This window comes from Scyliorhinus torazame, chromosome 19 (genome assembly GCF_047496885.1).
Source record: "Scyliorhinus torazame isolate Kashiwa2021f chromosome 19, sScyTor2.1, whole genome shotgun sequence".
NCBI lineage: Eukaryota > Metazoa > Chordata > Chondrichthyes > Carcharhiniformes > Scyliorhinidae > Scyliorhinus > Scyliorhinus torazame.
The window spans coordinates 44,116,988-44,135,572 of record NC_092725.1 but is presented as its reverse complement, the minus strand read 5'-3'; the positions used below and the strand labels follow the sequence as shown (position 1 = coordinate 44,135,572).

At 45.2% G+C, this 18,585-nt stretch overlaps 1 protein-coding gene across 1 annotated transcript in view; it reads left to right on the top strand.

Moving 5' to 3' along the window:
- Positions 1 to 18,585, top strand: part of LOC140396104 (aldo-keto reductase family 1 member C1-like) — an 83,513-nt gene that overhangs the window by 14,707 nt on the left and 50,221 nt on the right. Inside the window, exon 2 of the mRNA XM_072484217.1 lies at positions 13,131 to 13,211. Coding sequence (XP_072340318.1) covers positions 13,131 to 13,211 — 81 coding nt within the window. The remainder of the gene's footprint in view (positions 1 to 13,130; positions 13,212 to 18,585) is intronic.

Genomic DNA, 18,585 nt, shown 5'->3' with positions numbered 1-18,585 from the left:
CTTGGAAAGAGCACCCTACCCAAGGTCAACACTTCCACCCTATCCCCATAACCCAGTAACCCCACCCAACACTAAGGGCAATTTTGGACACTCAGGTCAATTGATCATGGCCAATCCACCTAACCTGCACACCTTTGGATTGTGGGAGGAAACCGGAGCACCCGGAGGAAACCCACGCACACACAGGGAGGATGTGCAGACTCCGTACAGACAGTGACCCAAGCCGGAATTGAACCTGGGACCCTGGAGCTGTGAAGCAATTGTGCTATCCACAATGCTACCGTGCTGTCCAAATATGGAATGTGCTGCCTGGGAAGGTGGTGGAGCAAGTACGATAGCGGCCTGTAAGGCACAGCTAGACAAATAAGAACTAGGAGTAGGCCACCTGACCCTTTGAGCCTGTTCTGCTATTCAATGAAATCATGGCTGATCTTTTGTGGACTCAGCTCCCCTATCCCACCCGGACACAAGGAGCACGACAGTGATCTGGAATCTCCTGCCATATCTTAAACCTTAGGTTAACTTATACAACTACAATGCTGTTATGGGCCAGGGTTTAGAGAACACCAAAGTATATCATGGAGTTCACCTAGATTTTGGTTATGAGGAGCACAAGGGCCCACTTTCCAAATGTTATGCAACAGAGATCTTAAGTATTTTTGAACAAAACAATGTTTATTCTATGAATCCAGTTAACATTTTATAAACACACAGTAAACATCTTATCAACTGTGGGGGTGGGCACGGGAGCAATAGGTCAGAAGGTGAGAGCATTGAGGGAGAACTAGGGAATAGGGACAGTGGGGCTCTGAGGCAGAGCAGACAGGGAGAAGTTGCTGAACACAGCGGGTCTGGTGGCCTGAAGTGCATATGTTTTAATGCAAGAAGTATTACGGGTAAGGCAGATGAACTTAGAGCTTGGATTAGTACTTGGAACTATGATGTTGTTGCCATTACAGAGACCTGGTTGAGGGAAGGGCAGGATTGGCAGCTAAACGTTCCAGGATTTAGATGTTTCAGGCGGGATAGAGGGGGATGTAAAAGGGGAGGCGGAGTTGCGCTACTGGTTCGGGAGAATATCGCAGCTGTACTGCGGGAGGACACCTCAGAGGGCAGTGAGGCTATATGGGTAGAGATCAGGAATAAGACGGGTGCAGTCACAATGTTGGGGGTTTACTACAGGCCTCCCGACAGCCAGCGGGAGATAGAGGAGCAGATAGGTAGACAGATTTTGGAAAAGAGTAAAAACAACAGGGTTGTGGTGATGGGAGACTTCAACTTCCCCAATATTGACTGGGACACACTTAGTGCCAGGGGCTTAGACGGGGCGGAGTTTGTAAGGAGCATCCAGGAGGGCTTCTTAAAACAATATGTAGACAGTCCAACTAGGGAAGGGGCGGTACTGGACCTGGTATTGGGGAATGAGCCCGGCCAGGTGGTAGATGTTTCAGTAGGGGAGAATTTCGGTAACAGTGACCACAATTCAGTAAGTTTTAAAGTACTGGTGGACAAGGATAAGAGTGGTCCTAGGATGAATGTGCTAAATTGGGGGAAGGCTAATTATAACAATATTAGGCGGGAACTGAAGAACATAGATTGGGGGTGGATGTTTGAGGGCAAATCAACATCTGACATGTGGGAGGCTTTCACGTGTCAGTTGAAAGGAATTCAGGACCAGCATGTTCCTGTGAGGAAGAAGGATAAATACGGCAATTTTCTGGGAACCTTGGATAACGAGAGATAATGTAGGCCTTGTCAAAAAGAAAAAGGAGGCATTTGTCAGGGCTAAAAGGCTGGGAACAGACGAAGCCTGCGTGGAATATGAGGAAAGTAGGAAGGAACTTAAGCAACTAGTCAGGAGGGCTAGAAGCGGTCATGAAAAGTCATTGTCAAATAGGGTTAAGGAAAATCCCAAGGCTTTTTACACGTACATAAAAAGCAAGAGGGTAGCCAGGGAAAGGATTGGCCCACTGAAGGATAGGCAAGGGAATCTATGTGTGGAGCCAGAGGAAATGGGCGAGGTACTAAATGAATACTTTGCATCAGTATTCACCAAAGAGAAGGAATTGGTAGATGTTGAGTCTGGAGAAGGGTGTGTAGATAGCCTGGGTCACATTGAGATTCCAAAAAGACGAGGTGTTGGGTGTCTTAAAAAATATTAAGGTAGATAAGTCCCCAGGGCCTGATGGGATCTACCCCAGAATACTGAAGGAGGCTGGAGAGGAAATTGCTGAGGCCTTGACAGAAATCTTTGGATCCTCACTGTCTTCAGGGAATGTCCCGGAGGACTGGAGAATAGCCAATGTTGTTCCTCTGTTTAAGAAGGGTAGCAAGGATAATCCAGGGAACTACAGGCCGGTGAGCCTTACTTCAGTGGTAGGGAAATTACTGGAGAGAATTCTTCGAGACAGGATCTACTCCCATTTGGAAGCAAATGGACGTATTAGTGAGAGGCAGCATGGTTTTGTGAAGGGGAGGTCGTGTCTCACTAACTTGATAGAGTTTTTCGAGGAGGTCACTAAGATAATTGATGCAGGTAGGGCAGTGGATGTTGTCTATATGGACTTCAGTAAGGCCTTTGACAAGGTCCCTCATGGTAGACTAGTACAAAAGGTGAAGTCACACGGGATCAGGGGTGAGCTGGCAAGGTTGATACAGAACTGGCTAGGTCATAGAAGGCAGAGAGTAGCAATGGAAGGATGCTTTTCTAATTGGAGGACTGTGACCAGTGGTGTTCCATAGGGATCAGTGCTGGGACCTTTGCTCTTTGTAGTATATATAAATGATTTGGAGGAAAATGTAACTGGTCTGATTAGTAAGTTTGCAGACGACACAAAGGTTGGTGGAATTGCGAATAGCGATGAGGACTGTCAGAGGATACAGCAGGATTTAGATTGTTTGGAGACTTGGGCGGAGAGATGGCAGATGGAGTTTAATCCGGACAAATGTGAGGTCATGCATTTTGGAAGGTCTAATGCAGGTAGGGAATATACAGTGAATGGTAGAACCCTCAAGAGTATTGAAAGTCAAAGAGATCTAGGAGTACAGGTCCACAGGTCATTGAAAGGGGCAACACAGGTGGAGAAGGTAGTCAAGAAGGCATACGGCATGCTTGCCTTCATTGGCCGGGGCATTGAGTATAAGAATTGGCAAGTCATGTTGCAGCTGTATAGAACCTTAGTTAGGCCACACTTGGAGTATAGTGTTCAATTCTGGTCGCCACACTACCAGAAGGATGTGGAGGCTTTAGAGAGGGTGCAGAAGAGATTTACCAGAATGTTGCCTGGTATGGAGGGCATAAGCTATGAGGAGCGATTGAATAAACTCGGTTTGTTCTCACTGGAACGAAGGAGGTTGAGGGGCGACCTGATAGAGGTATACAAAATTATGAGGGGCATAGACAGAGTGGATAGTCAGAGGCTTTTCCCCAGGGTAGAGGGGTCAATTACTAGGGGGCATAGGTTTAAGGTGAGAGGGGCAAAGTTTAGAGTAGATGTACGAGGCAAGTTTTTTACGCAGAGGGTAGTGGGTGCCTGGAATTCACTACCGGAGGAGGTAGTGGAGGCAGGGACGATAGGGACATTTAAGGGGCATCTTGACAAATATATGAATAGGATGGGAATAGAAGGATACGGACCCAGGAAGTGTAGAAGATTGTAGTTTAGTCGGGCAGTATGGTCGGCACGGGCTTGGAGGGCCGAAGGGCCTGTTCCTGTGCTGTACATTTCTTTGTTCTTTGTTGTTCTTAAGGATGACATCCGGGCGATAGGAAGGGATGACATCGGTGCTATGGAGGATAAGGTTGAATCCATTTGGGTGGAAATCACGAATAATAAGGTGAAAAAGTCACTGATAGGAGTAGTCTATAGGCCACCAAATAGTAACATTATGGTGGGGCAGGCAATAAACAAAGAAATAACTGGTGCATGTAGAAATGGTACAGCAGTTATCCTGGGGGATTGTAATCCACATGTCGATTGGTTTAACCAGGTGGGTTAAGGCAGCCTTGAGGAGGAGTTTATAGAATATATCCGTGATAGTTTCCTAGAACAGTATGTAATGGAACCTACGAGGGAACAAGCGGTCCTAGATCTGGTCCTGTGTAACGAGACAGGATTGATTAATGATCTCATAGTTGGGGATCCTCGCGGAAGGAGCGAACACAACATGCTGGAATTTAAAATACAGATGGAGGGTGAGAAGGTAAAATCAAGCACTAGTGTTTTGTGCTTAAACAAAGGAGATTACAATGGGATGATAGAAGAGCTAGCTAAGGTAGACTGGGAGCAAAGACTTTATGGTGAAACAGTGGAGAACCTTCCAAGCGATTTTTCAGTGCTCAGCAAAGGTTTATACCAACAAAAAGGAAGGACGGTAGAAAGAGGGAAAATCGACTGTGGATATCTAAGGAAATAAGGGAGAGTATCAAATTGAAGGAAAAAGCATACAAAGTGGCAACGATTAGTGGGAGACTAGAGGACTGGGAAATCTTTAGGGTGCAAGGGGGCAACAGAAAGCTACTAAAAAAGCTATAAAGAAGAGTAAGATAGATTATGAGAGTAAACTTGCTCAGAATATAAAAACAGATAGTAAAATTTCTGCAAATGTATAAAACAAAAAGGAGTGGCTAAGGTAAATATTGGTCCTTTAGAGGATGAGATGGGAGATGAGGAAATGGCTGAGGAACTGAACAGGTTTTTTGGGTCGATCTTCACAGTGGAAGACATACATAACATGCCAGTGACTGATAGAAATGAGGCTAGACCAGGTGAGTGTCATGATATTAGATCAGCATATCATGGTGCAATCACACACACACTGATGGACATGCAGTAGGACCAACCAGCACACACACAACATCGCAGCCAATCACCAGTGAGAGCACATGCACTATAAAAACAGGGGACACTACAGTTCCCGCTCATTCTAGCATCAGCCAGCTCAGAGCACCGAGCTCAGAGCCTGCCACTCAGACATTCACCATGTGCTGAGTGCCTCACCCAGATAGTGATAGGGCAGGGTCCACAGATTAGCTGGTAATGCACGTACCCAAGTTAGCAGTGTGTTGTTACAATCAGTAGTTAATAAAATTGAGTTACACCATCTCCAGCCGTGTTGGATTGTTTACATCAGAACACCCAACACGACAGTGAGGACCTTGAGGTGATTGTTATCACTAAGGAGGTAGTGATAGGCAAGCTAATGGCGCTAAAGGTAGACTAGTCTCCTGGCCCTAATGGAATGCATCCCAGAGTGCTAAATGAGATGGCTAGGGAAATTGCAAATGAACTCGTGATAATTTACCAAAATTCACGAGACTCTGGGGTGGTCCCGGCGGATTGGAAATTAGCAAACGTGACACCACTGTTTAAAAAAGGAGGTAGGCAGAAAGCGGGTAATTATAGGCCAGTGAGTTTGAAATGAAATGTAATGAAAATCGCTTATTGTCACAAGTAGGCTTCAAACGAAGTTACGGTGAAAAGCCCCTAGTTGCCACATTCCACCGCCTGTTCGGGGAGGCTGTTACGGGAATTGAACCGTGCTGCTGGCCTGCCTTGTCTGCTTTCAAAGCCAGCGATTTAGCCCTGTGCAAAACTTCGGTAGTATGAAAGATGCTGGAATCTATCATCAAGGAAGAAATAGCGAGGCATCTGCATGGAAATTGTCCCATTGGGCAGACGCAGCATGGGTTCTTAAAGGGCAGGTCGTGCCTAACTAATTTAGCGGAATTTTTTGAGGACATTACCAGTGCGGTAGATAACGGGGAGCCAATGGATGTGGTATATCTGGATTTCCAGAAAGCCTTTGACAAGGTGCCACACAAAAGATTGCTGCATAAGATAACGATGCATGTCATTAAGGGTAAAGTAGTAGCATGGATAGAGGATTGGTTAATTAATAGAAAGAAAAGAGTGGGGATTAATGGGTGTTTCTCTGGTTGGCAATCAGGAGCTAGTGGGATCAGTGGTGGGCCCACAATCTGCTAGGGTCTGGCAGATAGAATACAATGTTGACAAATGTGAGGTTATCCATTTTGGTAGGAATAACAAAAAAAGGGTTAAATGATAAAATATTAAAACATGCTGCTGTGCAGAGAGACCTGGGTGTGCTAGTGCATGAGTCGCAAAAAGGTGGTTTACAGGTGCAACAGGTGATTAAGAAGGCAAATGGAATTTTGTCCTTCATTGCTAGAGTGATGGAGTTTAAGACTAGGGAGGTTATGCTGCAATTGTATAAGGTGTTAGTGAGGCCACAGCTGGAGTATTGTGTTCAGTTTTGGTCTCCTTACCTGAGAAAGGATGTACTGGCACTGGAGGGTGTGCAGAGGAGATTCACTAGGTTAATCCCAGAGCTGTAGGTGTTGGATTACGAGGAGAGGTTGAGTAGACTGGGACTGTACTTGTTGGAATTTAGAAGGATGCGGGGGGGATCTTATAGAAACATATAAAATTATGAAGGGCATAGATAAGATAGATGCAGGCAGGTGAAAGCAGAACTAGGGGGCACAGCCTCAAAATAAGGGGAAGTAGATTTAGGACTGAGTTTAGGAGGAACTTCTTCACCCAAAGGGTTGTGAAGTTATGGAATTCCTTGCCCAGTGAATCAGTTGAGGCTCCTTCATTAAATGTTTTTAAGATAAAGATAGTTTTTTGAAGAATAAAGGGATTAAGTGTTATGGTGTTCGGGCCGGAAAGTGGAGCTGAGTCCACAAAAGATCAGCCATGATCTAATTGAATAGCGGAGCAGACTCGAGGGGCCAGATGGACTACTCCTGCTCCTAGTTCTTATGTGGTCTCACCAGTGTCCTGTACAGTTGCAGCATAACCCCATGGCTCTTAAGCTCCCCATGAATAAATGCTATCACACTATCGGCCTTCTTCACGGCTCTATCCACTTGAGTGGCAACCTTCAGAGATCTGTGGACATGAACCCAAGATCTCTCTGTTCCTCCACATTCCTCAGAACCCTGCTGTTGACCCTGTAATCCGCATTCAAATTTGTCCTACTTATCAGGGTTAAACTCCATCTTCCATTTTTCATCTGTCTTACCTGAAATACCCCACACATTGAAACTAATGCAATTCAGCCCACCAGCCCTGCTGCGTTGAACAACCACTCCTTGCCTGCTCTTCCTCTTAACAAGGCATCTCATGGTAGATTGGTACAAAAGATGAAGTCACACGAGATCAGGGGAGAGCTGGCAAGTTGGATACAGAACTAGCTTGGGCACAGAAGACCGAGGGTAGCAGTAGAAGGGTGCTTTTCTGAATGGAAGGCTGTGACTAGCAGCGTTCCACAGGGATCAGATCTGGGGCCTTTGTTGTTCGTGGTGTTTATAAATGATTTGGAAGAAAATGTAGTTGGTCTGATTAGTAAGTTCGCAGACGACATACAAATTGGTGGAGTTGCGGATAGTGAAGAGGATTTTCAGAGGATACAGCAAGATAAAAACTGTTTGGAGTCTTGAGCGGAGAAATGGCAGATGGAGTTTAATCCAGACAAGTGTGAGGTAATGTACTGAGAGTGGTAATATGTCATAGATTATCATAAAATTTACAGTGCAGAAGGAGGCCATTCGGCTCGTCGAGTCTAAACCGGCTCTTGGAAAGAGCACCCTACCCAAGGTCAACACTTCCACCCTATCCCCATAACCCAGTAACCCCACCCAACACTAAGGGCAATTTTGGACACTCAGGTCAATTGATCATGGCCAATCCACCTAACCTGCACACCTTTGGATTGTGGGAGGAAACCGGAGCACCCGGAGGAAACCCACGCACACACAGGGAGGATGTGCAGACTCCGTACAGACAGTGACCCAAGCCGGAATTGAACCTGGGACCCTGGAGCTGTGAAGCAATTGTGCTATCCACAATGCTACCGTGCTGTCCAAATATGGAATGTGCTGCCTGGGAAGGTGGTGGAGCAAGTACGATAGCGGCCTGTAAGGCACAGCTAGACAAATAAGAACTAGGAGTAGGCCACCTGACCCTTTGAGCCTGTTCTGCTATTCAATGAAATCATGGCTGATCTTTTGTGGACTCAGCTCCCCTATCCCACCCGGACACAAGGAGCACGACAGTGATCTGGAATCTCCTGCCATATCTTAAACCTTAGGTTAACTTATACAACTACAATGCTGTTATGGGCCAGGGTTTAGAGAACACCAAAGTATATCATGGAGTTCACCTAGATTTTGGTTATGAGGAGCACAAGGGCCCACTTTCCAAATGTTATGCAACAGAGATCTTAAGTATTTTTGAACAAAACAATGTTTATTCTATGAATCCAGTTAACATTTTATAAACACACAGTAAACATCTTATCAACTGTGGGGGTGGGCACGGGAGCAATAGGTCAGAAGGTGAGAGCATTGAGGGAGAACTAGGGAATAGGGACAGTGGGGCTCTGAGGCAGAGCAGACAGGGAGAAGTTGCTGAACACAGCGGGTCTGGTGGCCTGAAGTGCATATGTTTTAATGCAAGAAGTATTACGGGTAAGGCAGATGAACTTAGAGCTTGGATTAGTACTTGGAACTATGATGTTGTTGCCATTACAGAGACCTGGTTGAGGGAAGGGCAGGATTGGCAGCTAAACGTTCCAGGATTTAGATGTTTCAGGCGGGATAGAGGGGGATGTAAAAGGGGAGGCGGAGTTGCGCTACTGGTTCGGGAGAATATCGCAGCTGTACTGCGGGAGGACACCTCAGAGGGCAGTGAGGCTATATGGGTAGAGATCAGGAATAAGACGGGTGCAGTCACAATGTTGGGGGTTTACTACAGGCCTCCCGACAGCCAGCGGGAGATAGAGGAGCAGATAGGTAGACAGATTTTGGAAAAGAGTAAAAACAACAGGGTTGTGGTGATGGGAGACTTCAACTTCCCCAATATTGACTGGGACACACTTAGTGCCAGGGGCTTAGACGGGGCGGAGTTTGTAAGGAGCATCCAGGAGGGCTTCTTAAAACAATATGTAGACAGTCCAACTAGGGAAGGGGCGGTACTGGACCTGGTATTGGGGAATGAGCCCGGCCAGGTGGTAGATGTTTCAGTAGGGGAGAATTTCGGTAACAGTGACCACAATTCAGTAAGTTTTAAAGTACTGGTGGACAAGGATAAGAGTGGTCCTAGGATGAATGTGCTAAATTGGGGGAAGGCTAATTATAACAATATTAGGCGGGAACTGAAGAACATAGATTGGGGGTGGATGTTTGAGGGCAAATCAACATCTGACATGTGGGAGGCTTTCACGTGTCAGTTGAAAGGAATTCAGGACCAGCATGTTCCTGTGAGGAAGAAGGATAAATACGGCAATTTTCTGGGAACCTTGGATAACGAGAGATAATGTAGGCCTTGTCAAAAAGAAAAAGGAGGCATTTGTCAGGGCTAAAAGGCTGGGAACAGACGAAGCCTGCGTGGAATATGAGGAAAGTAGGAAGGAACTTAAGCAACTAGTCAGGAGGGCTAGAAGCGGTCATGAAAAGTCATTGTCAAATAGGGTTAAGGAAAATCCCAAGGCTTTTTACACGTACATAAAAAGCAAGAGGGTAGCCAGGGAAAGGATTGGCCCACTGAAGGATAGGCAAGGGAATCTATGTGTGGAGCCAGAGGAAATGGGCGAGGTACTAAATGAATACTTTGCATCAGTATTCACCAAAGAGAAGGAATTGGTAGATGTTGAGTCTGGAGAAGGGTGTGTAGATAGCCTGGGTCACATTGAGATTCCAAAAAGACGAGGTGTTGGGTGTCTTAAAAAATATTAAGGTAGATAAGTCCCCAGGGCCTGATGGGATCTACCCCAGAATACTGAAGGAGGCTGGAGAGGAAATTGCTGAGGCCTTGACAGAAATCTTTGGATCCTCACTGTCTTCAGGGAATGTCCCGGAGGACTGGAGAATAGCCAATGTTGTTCCTCTGTTTAAGAAGGGTAGCAAGGATAATCCAGGGAACTACAGGCCGGTGAGCCTTACTTCAGTGGTAGGGAAATTACTGGAGAGAATTCTTCGAGACAGGATCTACTCCCATTTGGAAGCAAATGGACGTATTAGTGAGAGGCAGCATGGTTTTGTGAAGGGGAGGTCGTGTCTCACTAACTTGATAGAGTTTTTCGAGGAGGTCACTAAGATAATTGATGCAGGTAGGGCAGTGGATGTTGTCTATATGGACTTCAGTAAGGCCTTTGACAAGGTCCCTCATGGTAGACTAGTACAAAAGGTGAAGTCACACGGGATCAGGGGTGAGCTGGCAAGGTTGATACAGAACTGGCTAGGTCATAGAAGGCAGAGAGTAGCAATGGAAGGATGCTTTTCTAATTGGAGGACTGTGACCAGTGGTGTTCCATAGGGATCAGTGCTGGGACCTTTGCTCTTTGTAGTATATATAAATGATTTGGAGGAAAATGTAACTGGTCTGATTAGTAAGTTTGCAGACGACACAAAGGTTGGTGGAATTGCGAATAGCGATGAGGACTGTCAGAGGATACAGCAGGATTTAGATTGTTTGGAGACTTGGGCGGAGAGATGGCAGATGGAGTTTAATCCGGACAAATGTGAGGTCATGCATTTTGGAAGGTCTAATGCAGGTAGGGAATATACAGTGAATGGTAGAACCCTCAAGAGTATTGAAAGTCAAAGAGATCTAGGAGTACAGGTCCACAGGTCATTGAAAGGGGCAACACAGGTGGAGAAGGTAGTCAAGAAGGCATACGGCATGCTTGCCTTCATTGGCCGGGGCATTGAGTATAAGAATTGGCAAGTCATGTTGCAGCTGTATAGAACCTTAGTTAGGCCACACTTGGAGTATAGTGTTCAATTCTGGTCGCCACACTACCAGAAGGATGTGGAGGCTTTCGAGAGGGCAGAAGAGATTTACCAGAATGTTGCCTGGTATGGAGGGCATTAGCTATGAGGAGCGGTTGAATAAACTCGGTTTGTTCTCACTGGAACGAAGGAGGTTGAGGGGAGACCTGATAGAGGTCTACAAAATTATGAGGGGCATAGACAGAGTGGGTAATCAGAGGCTTTTCCCCGGGGTAGAGGGGTCAATTACTAGGGGGCATAGGTTTAAGGTGAGAGGGGTAAGGTTTAGAGTAGATGTACGAGGCAAGTTTTTTACGCAGAGGGTAGTGGGTGCCTGGAACTCGCTACCGGAGGAGGTGGTGGAAGCAGGGACGATAGTGACATTTAAGGGGCATCTTGACAAATACATGAATAGAGGGATACGGACCCAGGAAGTGCAGAAGATTGTAGTTTAGTCGGGTAGCATGGTCGGCACGAGCTTGGAGGGCCGAAGGGCCTGTTCCTGTGCTGTACATTTCTTTGTTCTTTGTTCTTTGTTCTATGACTGCCAAAAAACAAAAGAAAAAAAATAAACAAATGAAACAAAAAACTGCTTACCAGGGATAAAAATTACTGGAAATGAATTTCAAATTGCTCATTTAAATTGGCCTGCGATGACTCCCCCCACCTGCTAATGTTAGATCAAAGTAGCTCCAATCAGTGCCTAAGGTGACTGACCGTTAACTGCCAATCAGTTATGTGAGTGGGTGGGGAAGCCCCTTGTTAAACTTCACTGCACAATTTCTAGATTAAATTAAATTCCTGAAATTTAAAAATTACCAATTCTTTTCAATTCAATTCCCACCTAGCTTCAAATTCCCAATCTTACTCTTCGATGTGCCGCACTCTGGCTGTGTCTTCTCTGGCTCACCGGGAGAACTGAATAGGGTGGGAATGGAAGGATACGGACTCCGTAAGTGCAGACGGTTTTAGTTTAGGCAGGTACCATGGTCGGTGCAGGCTTGGTGGGCCAAAATGCCTGTTCCTGTGCTGTTTTGTTCTTTGTAATCTTAGTGGCCTTAGTCTCCCTCAGTTAATTCTCCCGCTGACCTGCTCTGGTTCCCACCCCCCTGCCATAATAGGCAGTTCAATTTGTTTCTCTGCCTTCTATTTTTCTCCTTACTAGCTTTTGTTTCTATCTCCTCTTTACTATCCTCTGAATTCTTGCATTGGTTTCTACCCCCCTGCCACATTAGTTTAAACCCTCCCCAACAGCGCTAGCAGACAACACCATCGTCCTACATCGCCCATCTACCGTGGTCTGGCTAGGTGAGTTTATACTTACTCAGATCTATCTAATAACAGTCAGAGAGTCACCCGCAATGGTTCCTCTTCTTGCTTCTGCATCACTATTCCTGGTGTCCTATCCTTGCCCCCCTTCTATTCCTCATTTGCACCTTATCCATGACAATATAATTCACAAACACAGCATCAAGTCCCACATTGAAACTTAGATGCACAGAAAGAGGCCATTCTGTCCATCTAATCTGCATTGACCAATTAAACAAGCCACCCAGCCTACTCCCACTTTCCAGCATTTGGTCTATAGCCATGCAGGTTACAGCAGTCGAGGTGCAAATCCAGATACTTCTTAAATGAGTTGAGGGTTTTCTGCATCTACCAACCTTTTCTGACAGTGAGTCCTGGACCTCTGGGTGAACAAAACATTCCTCATCTCCCCCCAGTCCTTCCACGAATCACTTTAAATCTATACCACCTAATCACTGATCTCTCCGCTGAAGTAAATAGGCCCTTCCCATCCACTCGATTCAGGCTCTGCAAAATTTTGTATATCACAATCTAATCTCCCCTTGGCCTCCTCTTCCAAGGGAATCAACCCCAGCCTATTCAATGTTTCCTCATATCTGCAATCTTAAGAACAAGAGATAGACAACCAGGTGTGTGGTGCAGAAAAGGGGGAAAGGAGTGTTTTGCATTGAGACAAAATATATGAGATATAAAAAAGGGGTTAATATGTTGTAATGCTCCATCCACACCTGATGCAAACTGGAGGAACAGCACCTAGGTACGTTGCAGCCTTCAAACTCAACATTGAGTGAAATGACTTTAGACTGTGACCTTTCTTCTCCATGTTAACCATTTCTCCCTTTCTTTATGAGCTTCTTAAAGCCTGCCTCTAGTTCCAAGCTTTTTTTGTCATCTATGTCTGGTATCACCTTATCTACCTCGGGGTCAACATTTTAAAATTCATCACCGTCTTGTTTAAGCACCTTGGGTGGCTTTGCTGTGGTGGAGGCACTATATAAATACAAGTTGTTGTTGCTTCTTGCAGCCAAGTGAAAAGGACTTGTTTCCTGAGGACGCGGATGGAAAGATTCTTCTGGACGATGTGGATATCTGTGCAACTTGGGCGGTGGGTACTTACTGTCAGAAGTAGAATTATTCTTGCTAATTAGAAATATTCATAATGTCAAAAATCATAAAGTAAAAATCGATCGTTTTATTTATCCTTTCACGTGGTGCGGGCTAGGCTAGCATTAATGCCCATTCCCATTTGCTCTCAAGAAGTGGGAAGAATCTTATGAGTTGTTCAGTATGAAGAGTTGCTTACATTTCCAAATCCTTAAGATTTCTTTCTTGTAGTGAGCATAATTTCGTTATTCGTTTATGGGATATGGGCATCACTTGCTGGGCCAGCACTTAGGCCTATCCCTGAGGGTATTTTAAGAGTCGACCACATTTGCTGGGTCGGGAGTCACATGGGTAAGCATAACAGATTTTCTTCCCTGAAGGATATTAGTGAACCAGATGGGAACCAGATTTTTTTCATGGTGGACATTGGACTTTTAATTCCAATTTCTTTTTTATTGAATTCAAATTTCACCATCTACCCCGCTTGGATTCGAACTCGGGTCCCCAGAGCATTACCCCAGGTCTCTGGATTACTAGTCCAGTAACAATACCACTACATCACTGCCTCCCCACATAATTGATGGGAATAAGTCTAGCAGAGCAGTTGACACATATAGTTTATTTTTTTAAATCGGTAGTGGAGATACTAATGGACCTTCAGAGAGACAAATCTCCAGGATCAGATGTATTCCAGGGTAGCATGGTAGCACAGTGGTTAGCACTGTGGCTTCACAGTGCCAGGGTCCCAGCTGCGTCACTGCCTGTGCAGAGTCTGCACGTTCTCCCTGTGTCTGCGTGGGTTTCCTCTGGTTTTCTCCCACTAGCCCCGAAAGACGTGCTAGTAATTTGGACATTCTGAATTCTCCCTCTGTGTACTTTTCACAGTAAGCCTAACTTGTGACAATAAAGATTTTTATTATTATTATTAAGGTATTAAAATAAATCGGGAGAGTATTGCTGATTAATTCCAATTTTTCAGTCTTGAGAATGTAAAGTTGTCAGTGTCATTCCATTAGTTAAGAAGAGAGTGTGAGACCAGAACACCAATTGCGGGAAGTTTTTCAACTCTATGACCAGAGACTTAGAGCCATATAGTCATATAATTTTTTACTGCACGGAAAGAGACCCTTTGGCCCATTCTGTGCACACCAACCATTCAACCCCTATCGACTCTAATCCCATTTCCCAGCTGTTGACCCATTGCCTTGTATGCTATGGTGTTTCTAGTGCTTATTTAAATACTTAAAAGTTTCCGCCTCTACCACTCTTTCAGCCAGTGAGTTCCAGATTCCCATCACCCACCGGGTGAAAAGGTTTTCCCTCATATCTCCTCTAAACCTTCTGCCCCGTATCTTAATTCTATGTCCCCTGTTTATTGATCCCTCCATTAAGGGGAAAAGCACCTTGCGGTTCACCCTACCTATGTCCCTCATACTTTTATACACCTCAATCAGATCCACCCCTCAACCTTCTCTGCTCTAAGGAAAACAACCCAAGCCTATCCAGTCTCTCTTCATAGGTAAAACACTCCAGCCCTGGCAACATCCTGGTGAATCTCCTCTGCACCCTTTCTCTTGCAATCACATCCTTCCTACAGAAGCAGGGATTTCTTGACGGGCCCACTAAGGGATGGAAATTCCCAGCCAAAATAAAAATTCGGAATTACGAATACAAACGTATGAATTAGGAGCAGGAGTAGGTCATTCAGCCCCTCGAGCTTGCTTCCCCATTCAATAAGATCATGGCTGATCTGATTATAACCTCAACCCCACATTCCTGCCAACCCCCTCTAACCTTTCACCTTCTTGCTAATCAGGAATCAAAACTTTTTGCTGGTCTGTTAAGTTCTGCATCTCGCCTGCGACGATCCCCACAGCAGACAGACTGGAAAATTTAGGCCCAATGACTGAGCACTTGGACCAAGTGTGAGCTGATTAGAGTCACCAGGAGACTATGAAAGGTAGATTATATCTGACTCGTCATTGAAGCTGCTGTGATGGAGAACAGGAGAGTTTCCACACAGACTACAGAACACTTTAAAAAATGAGAGCAAATTGAATTGAACCTTGTGTCCTGGGTTGGTAAATGATTGTGATCTGTGAGCTGGAACAAATTAAATCATAGAATCATAGAAACTAACAGCACAGGACAAGGTCATTTGTGCCTTTATGTCTACTAGCACTTTGAAAGAATGTTTGTGCTTAGATTTGTAACCCCACACCACTTTTTTTTGTCCATAATGTTGCAAACATACAGATTTCGAACCTGCTCCACCATTCATAAAGTCATGGCTGATCTGAGAGGAACCTCCCGTCTACCCCTGAAAACCTTTCACCCCCTTGTTATTCAATAATCTATACATCTCTGCCTTAAACATAGTCAAAGATTCTGCTTCCACTCCATTCTGAGGAAGAGAGTTCCAGAGAGTCACGACCGTCTGAGAAATAAATTCTCCTCATCTCTCTTCAACGGGTGACCCCATATTTTTAAACCGTGACCCCCTAACCCTGTAGGTTGTTCAACTCCCTTTTAAAATTAAATAAACTTCCAATGCCTTTTCAGGTGGGGAGTTTGGCACGGAGTCAAAATAAATCTTCCTCATCCCAACCTGACGTTTTTGCCAGTGATTGTAAGGTTAGAACCTCTGATTTTGGTTATGGGGAGCACAAGGGCCCACTTTACAGGTAGTGGTGCAACAGAGAGCTAAAGTATGTTTAAAACAATGTTTATTCTATGAATCCAGTTAACATTTTATAAGCACACAGTAAACATCTTATCAACTACAAACACTGATATTTTCCCAAATACAATATTCTATAGGTAACCCTTAATAACTTCCCAAACAACATCCATAAGTTAAATCTTTCTTAAAATAAAGACAGCAGGTTTAAATGCTCTACAGAAACTGGTATTACTTTGAAATCATCAATGATCTGAAGACATTCTTTAGCTTGTAGAGAGAGAGATCATTATACAGCTGCTTGCTTTGAATGCAGCTATCCACCTCTGAAAACGAAACCAAAAAACACACTGCAGCTGCCAGCTCAAAAATGAAAGTGAAAGACAGACAGCGTAGCTCCACCACACACTGACATCACCCATTTCTTAAATGTTCATCCACCTGACGGTAGGGGATTCAATTGTAAGGGGGACAGATAGGCGTTTCTGTGGCCTCAAAAGAGACTCCGGAATGGAATGTTCCCCTCCCTGGTGCCAGTTTAAGGGATATCACTGAATGCCTGCAGGGCATACTGAAAGGGTAGGATAAGCAGACCGATATCATGGTACACACTGGTACTAACGATATAGGCAGAAAAAGGGATGAGGTCCTGCACGCAGAATTTAGGGAGCTAGGAAATAGATTTAAAAACAGGACCCAAAAAGTAGTAATCTCTGGATTAACGCATGGTTGGAGAAATAGTGCAGGAGGGAGGGATTTAGATATCTGGGTTATTGGGACTATTTTTGGCAACAGTAATCTTATACAGACAAGGCGAATGGTTTGCAACTGAACCAAAATGGGACCAGTGTCAAAGAACTAAGAACAATACAGCACAGGTAGAGGCCCTTTGGCTCTCGAAGCCTACACTGGTCATGATACCAATCTTGGCCAAAACCCTCAGCACTTCCTTGTGCCGTATCCATCTATACCCATCCAGTCCATGTGTTTGTCAAGATGCCTTTTGTACGCCGTTAATGTATCTGCTTCCACAACCTCCGCTGGCAACGTGTTCCAGGCGCTCACCACCCTCTGTGTAAAAATTTTTTTAAAATAAAAAACTGCCTCGCACATCTTCTCCCCCCCCCCCCCCCCCCCCTAAATGTTTCCCCATGGACTTTAAACCTATGCCCCCTGATGTCTAACCCCTCCACCCTTGGAAAGAGTGCCTTCCCATGCACTGTATCCATGTCCCTCATAATCTTGTAGACCTCTATCAGGTCATCCCTCAACCTCTGTCTTTCTAATGAAAACAGTCCAGTTTATTCAGCCTCTCCACATAGCTAACATCCTCCAGACCAGGAAACATCCTGATAAACCTCCTCTGCACCCTGTCCAATTCCTGCACATCCTTCTGGTAATGTGGCGACCAGAATTGTGTGCAATATTCTTAGTGTGGCCTTACCAAGGTTCAATACAACTGTAGCATGACTTGCCAATTTGTATACTTGATGCCCCGCACAATGAAGGCAAGCATCCCACATGCTTTCTTGACTACCTTGTCCACTTGTGTTGCCACCTTCAAAGATCTGGGAACCTGCACGCCCAGATATCTCTGACATTCTATATTCCTAAGAGTTTTGCCATTTACGGTATATTTCCCCTTTATGTTAGACCTACCAAAATGCATTACCTCACATTTGTCCGGATTAAACTCCATTTGCCAATCCTCTGCCCAAGTCTCCAACCTATCTATGTCCCGCTGTATGCCGGTCCCTTAAGGTAGCACAGCAGGTAGATACAGTGGTTCAGAAGGCATATGGTATACTTGCCTTTATTAGCCGACGGGTAGCATTTAAGAGCAGGGAGTTTATGAGGGAAGAGGTTTAGCGGGGATGTGAGGAAAAACCTTTTCACCCAGACGGTGGTGGGAGTCGAGAACTCGCTGCCTGAAAGGAGGCAGAGACCCTAATAACATTCAAGAAGTTTTTAGATGTGCAGTTGCGATGCCAAGGCATACAAGGATATGGACCAAGTGCTGGAAAATGGGATTAGAATGGTAAACTGGTTGTTTTTGACCAACGCAGACATGATGGGCTGAAGGGCCTTTTCTATGCTGTGGACCCTATGACTCTGAGGCTAGCACAGGAACATTGTGATCATCAGGAGTGCAATGATAATCCTGGAATAGCAAATGCGAGAGGGAAGCACAGGATTGGCAGAAAGTAAGTCCATTTGGGCCATCATGTCTGTGCTAGCTCTTTGAAGGAGTTTTAGTCTCACTCACCTCTTTTCTCAGAGCTCTGCTGTTTGTTTCCTTTAACTTTCCGTCCAGTTCCCTTTTGAACTTTATTATGAAGCTGGTTCACGGTAGCATAGTGGTTAGCACAATTGTTTCACAGCTTCAGACTCCCAGGTTCGATTCCCGGCTTGGGTCACTGTCTATACGGAGTCTGCATGTTCTCCCCGTGTCTGCGAGGGTTTCCTCCGAGTGGTACGGATTCCTCCCACACTCCAAAGGTGTTAAGTGGTTTGGTCATGCTAAATTGCCCTTAGTGCCCCCAAAAAAGGTTATGTGGGGGTTACGGGGATAGGGTAGAGACGTGGGCTTGAGTAGGGTGCTCTTTATAAGGGCCAGTGCCGACTCGATGGGCCAAATGGCCTCCTTCTGCACTGTAAATTCCATAATTCTATGTTTCTGCACCATGCTTTCAGG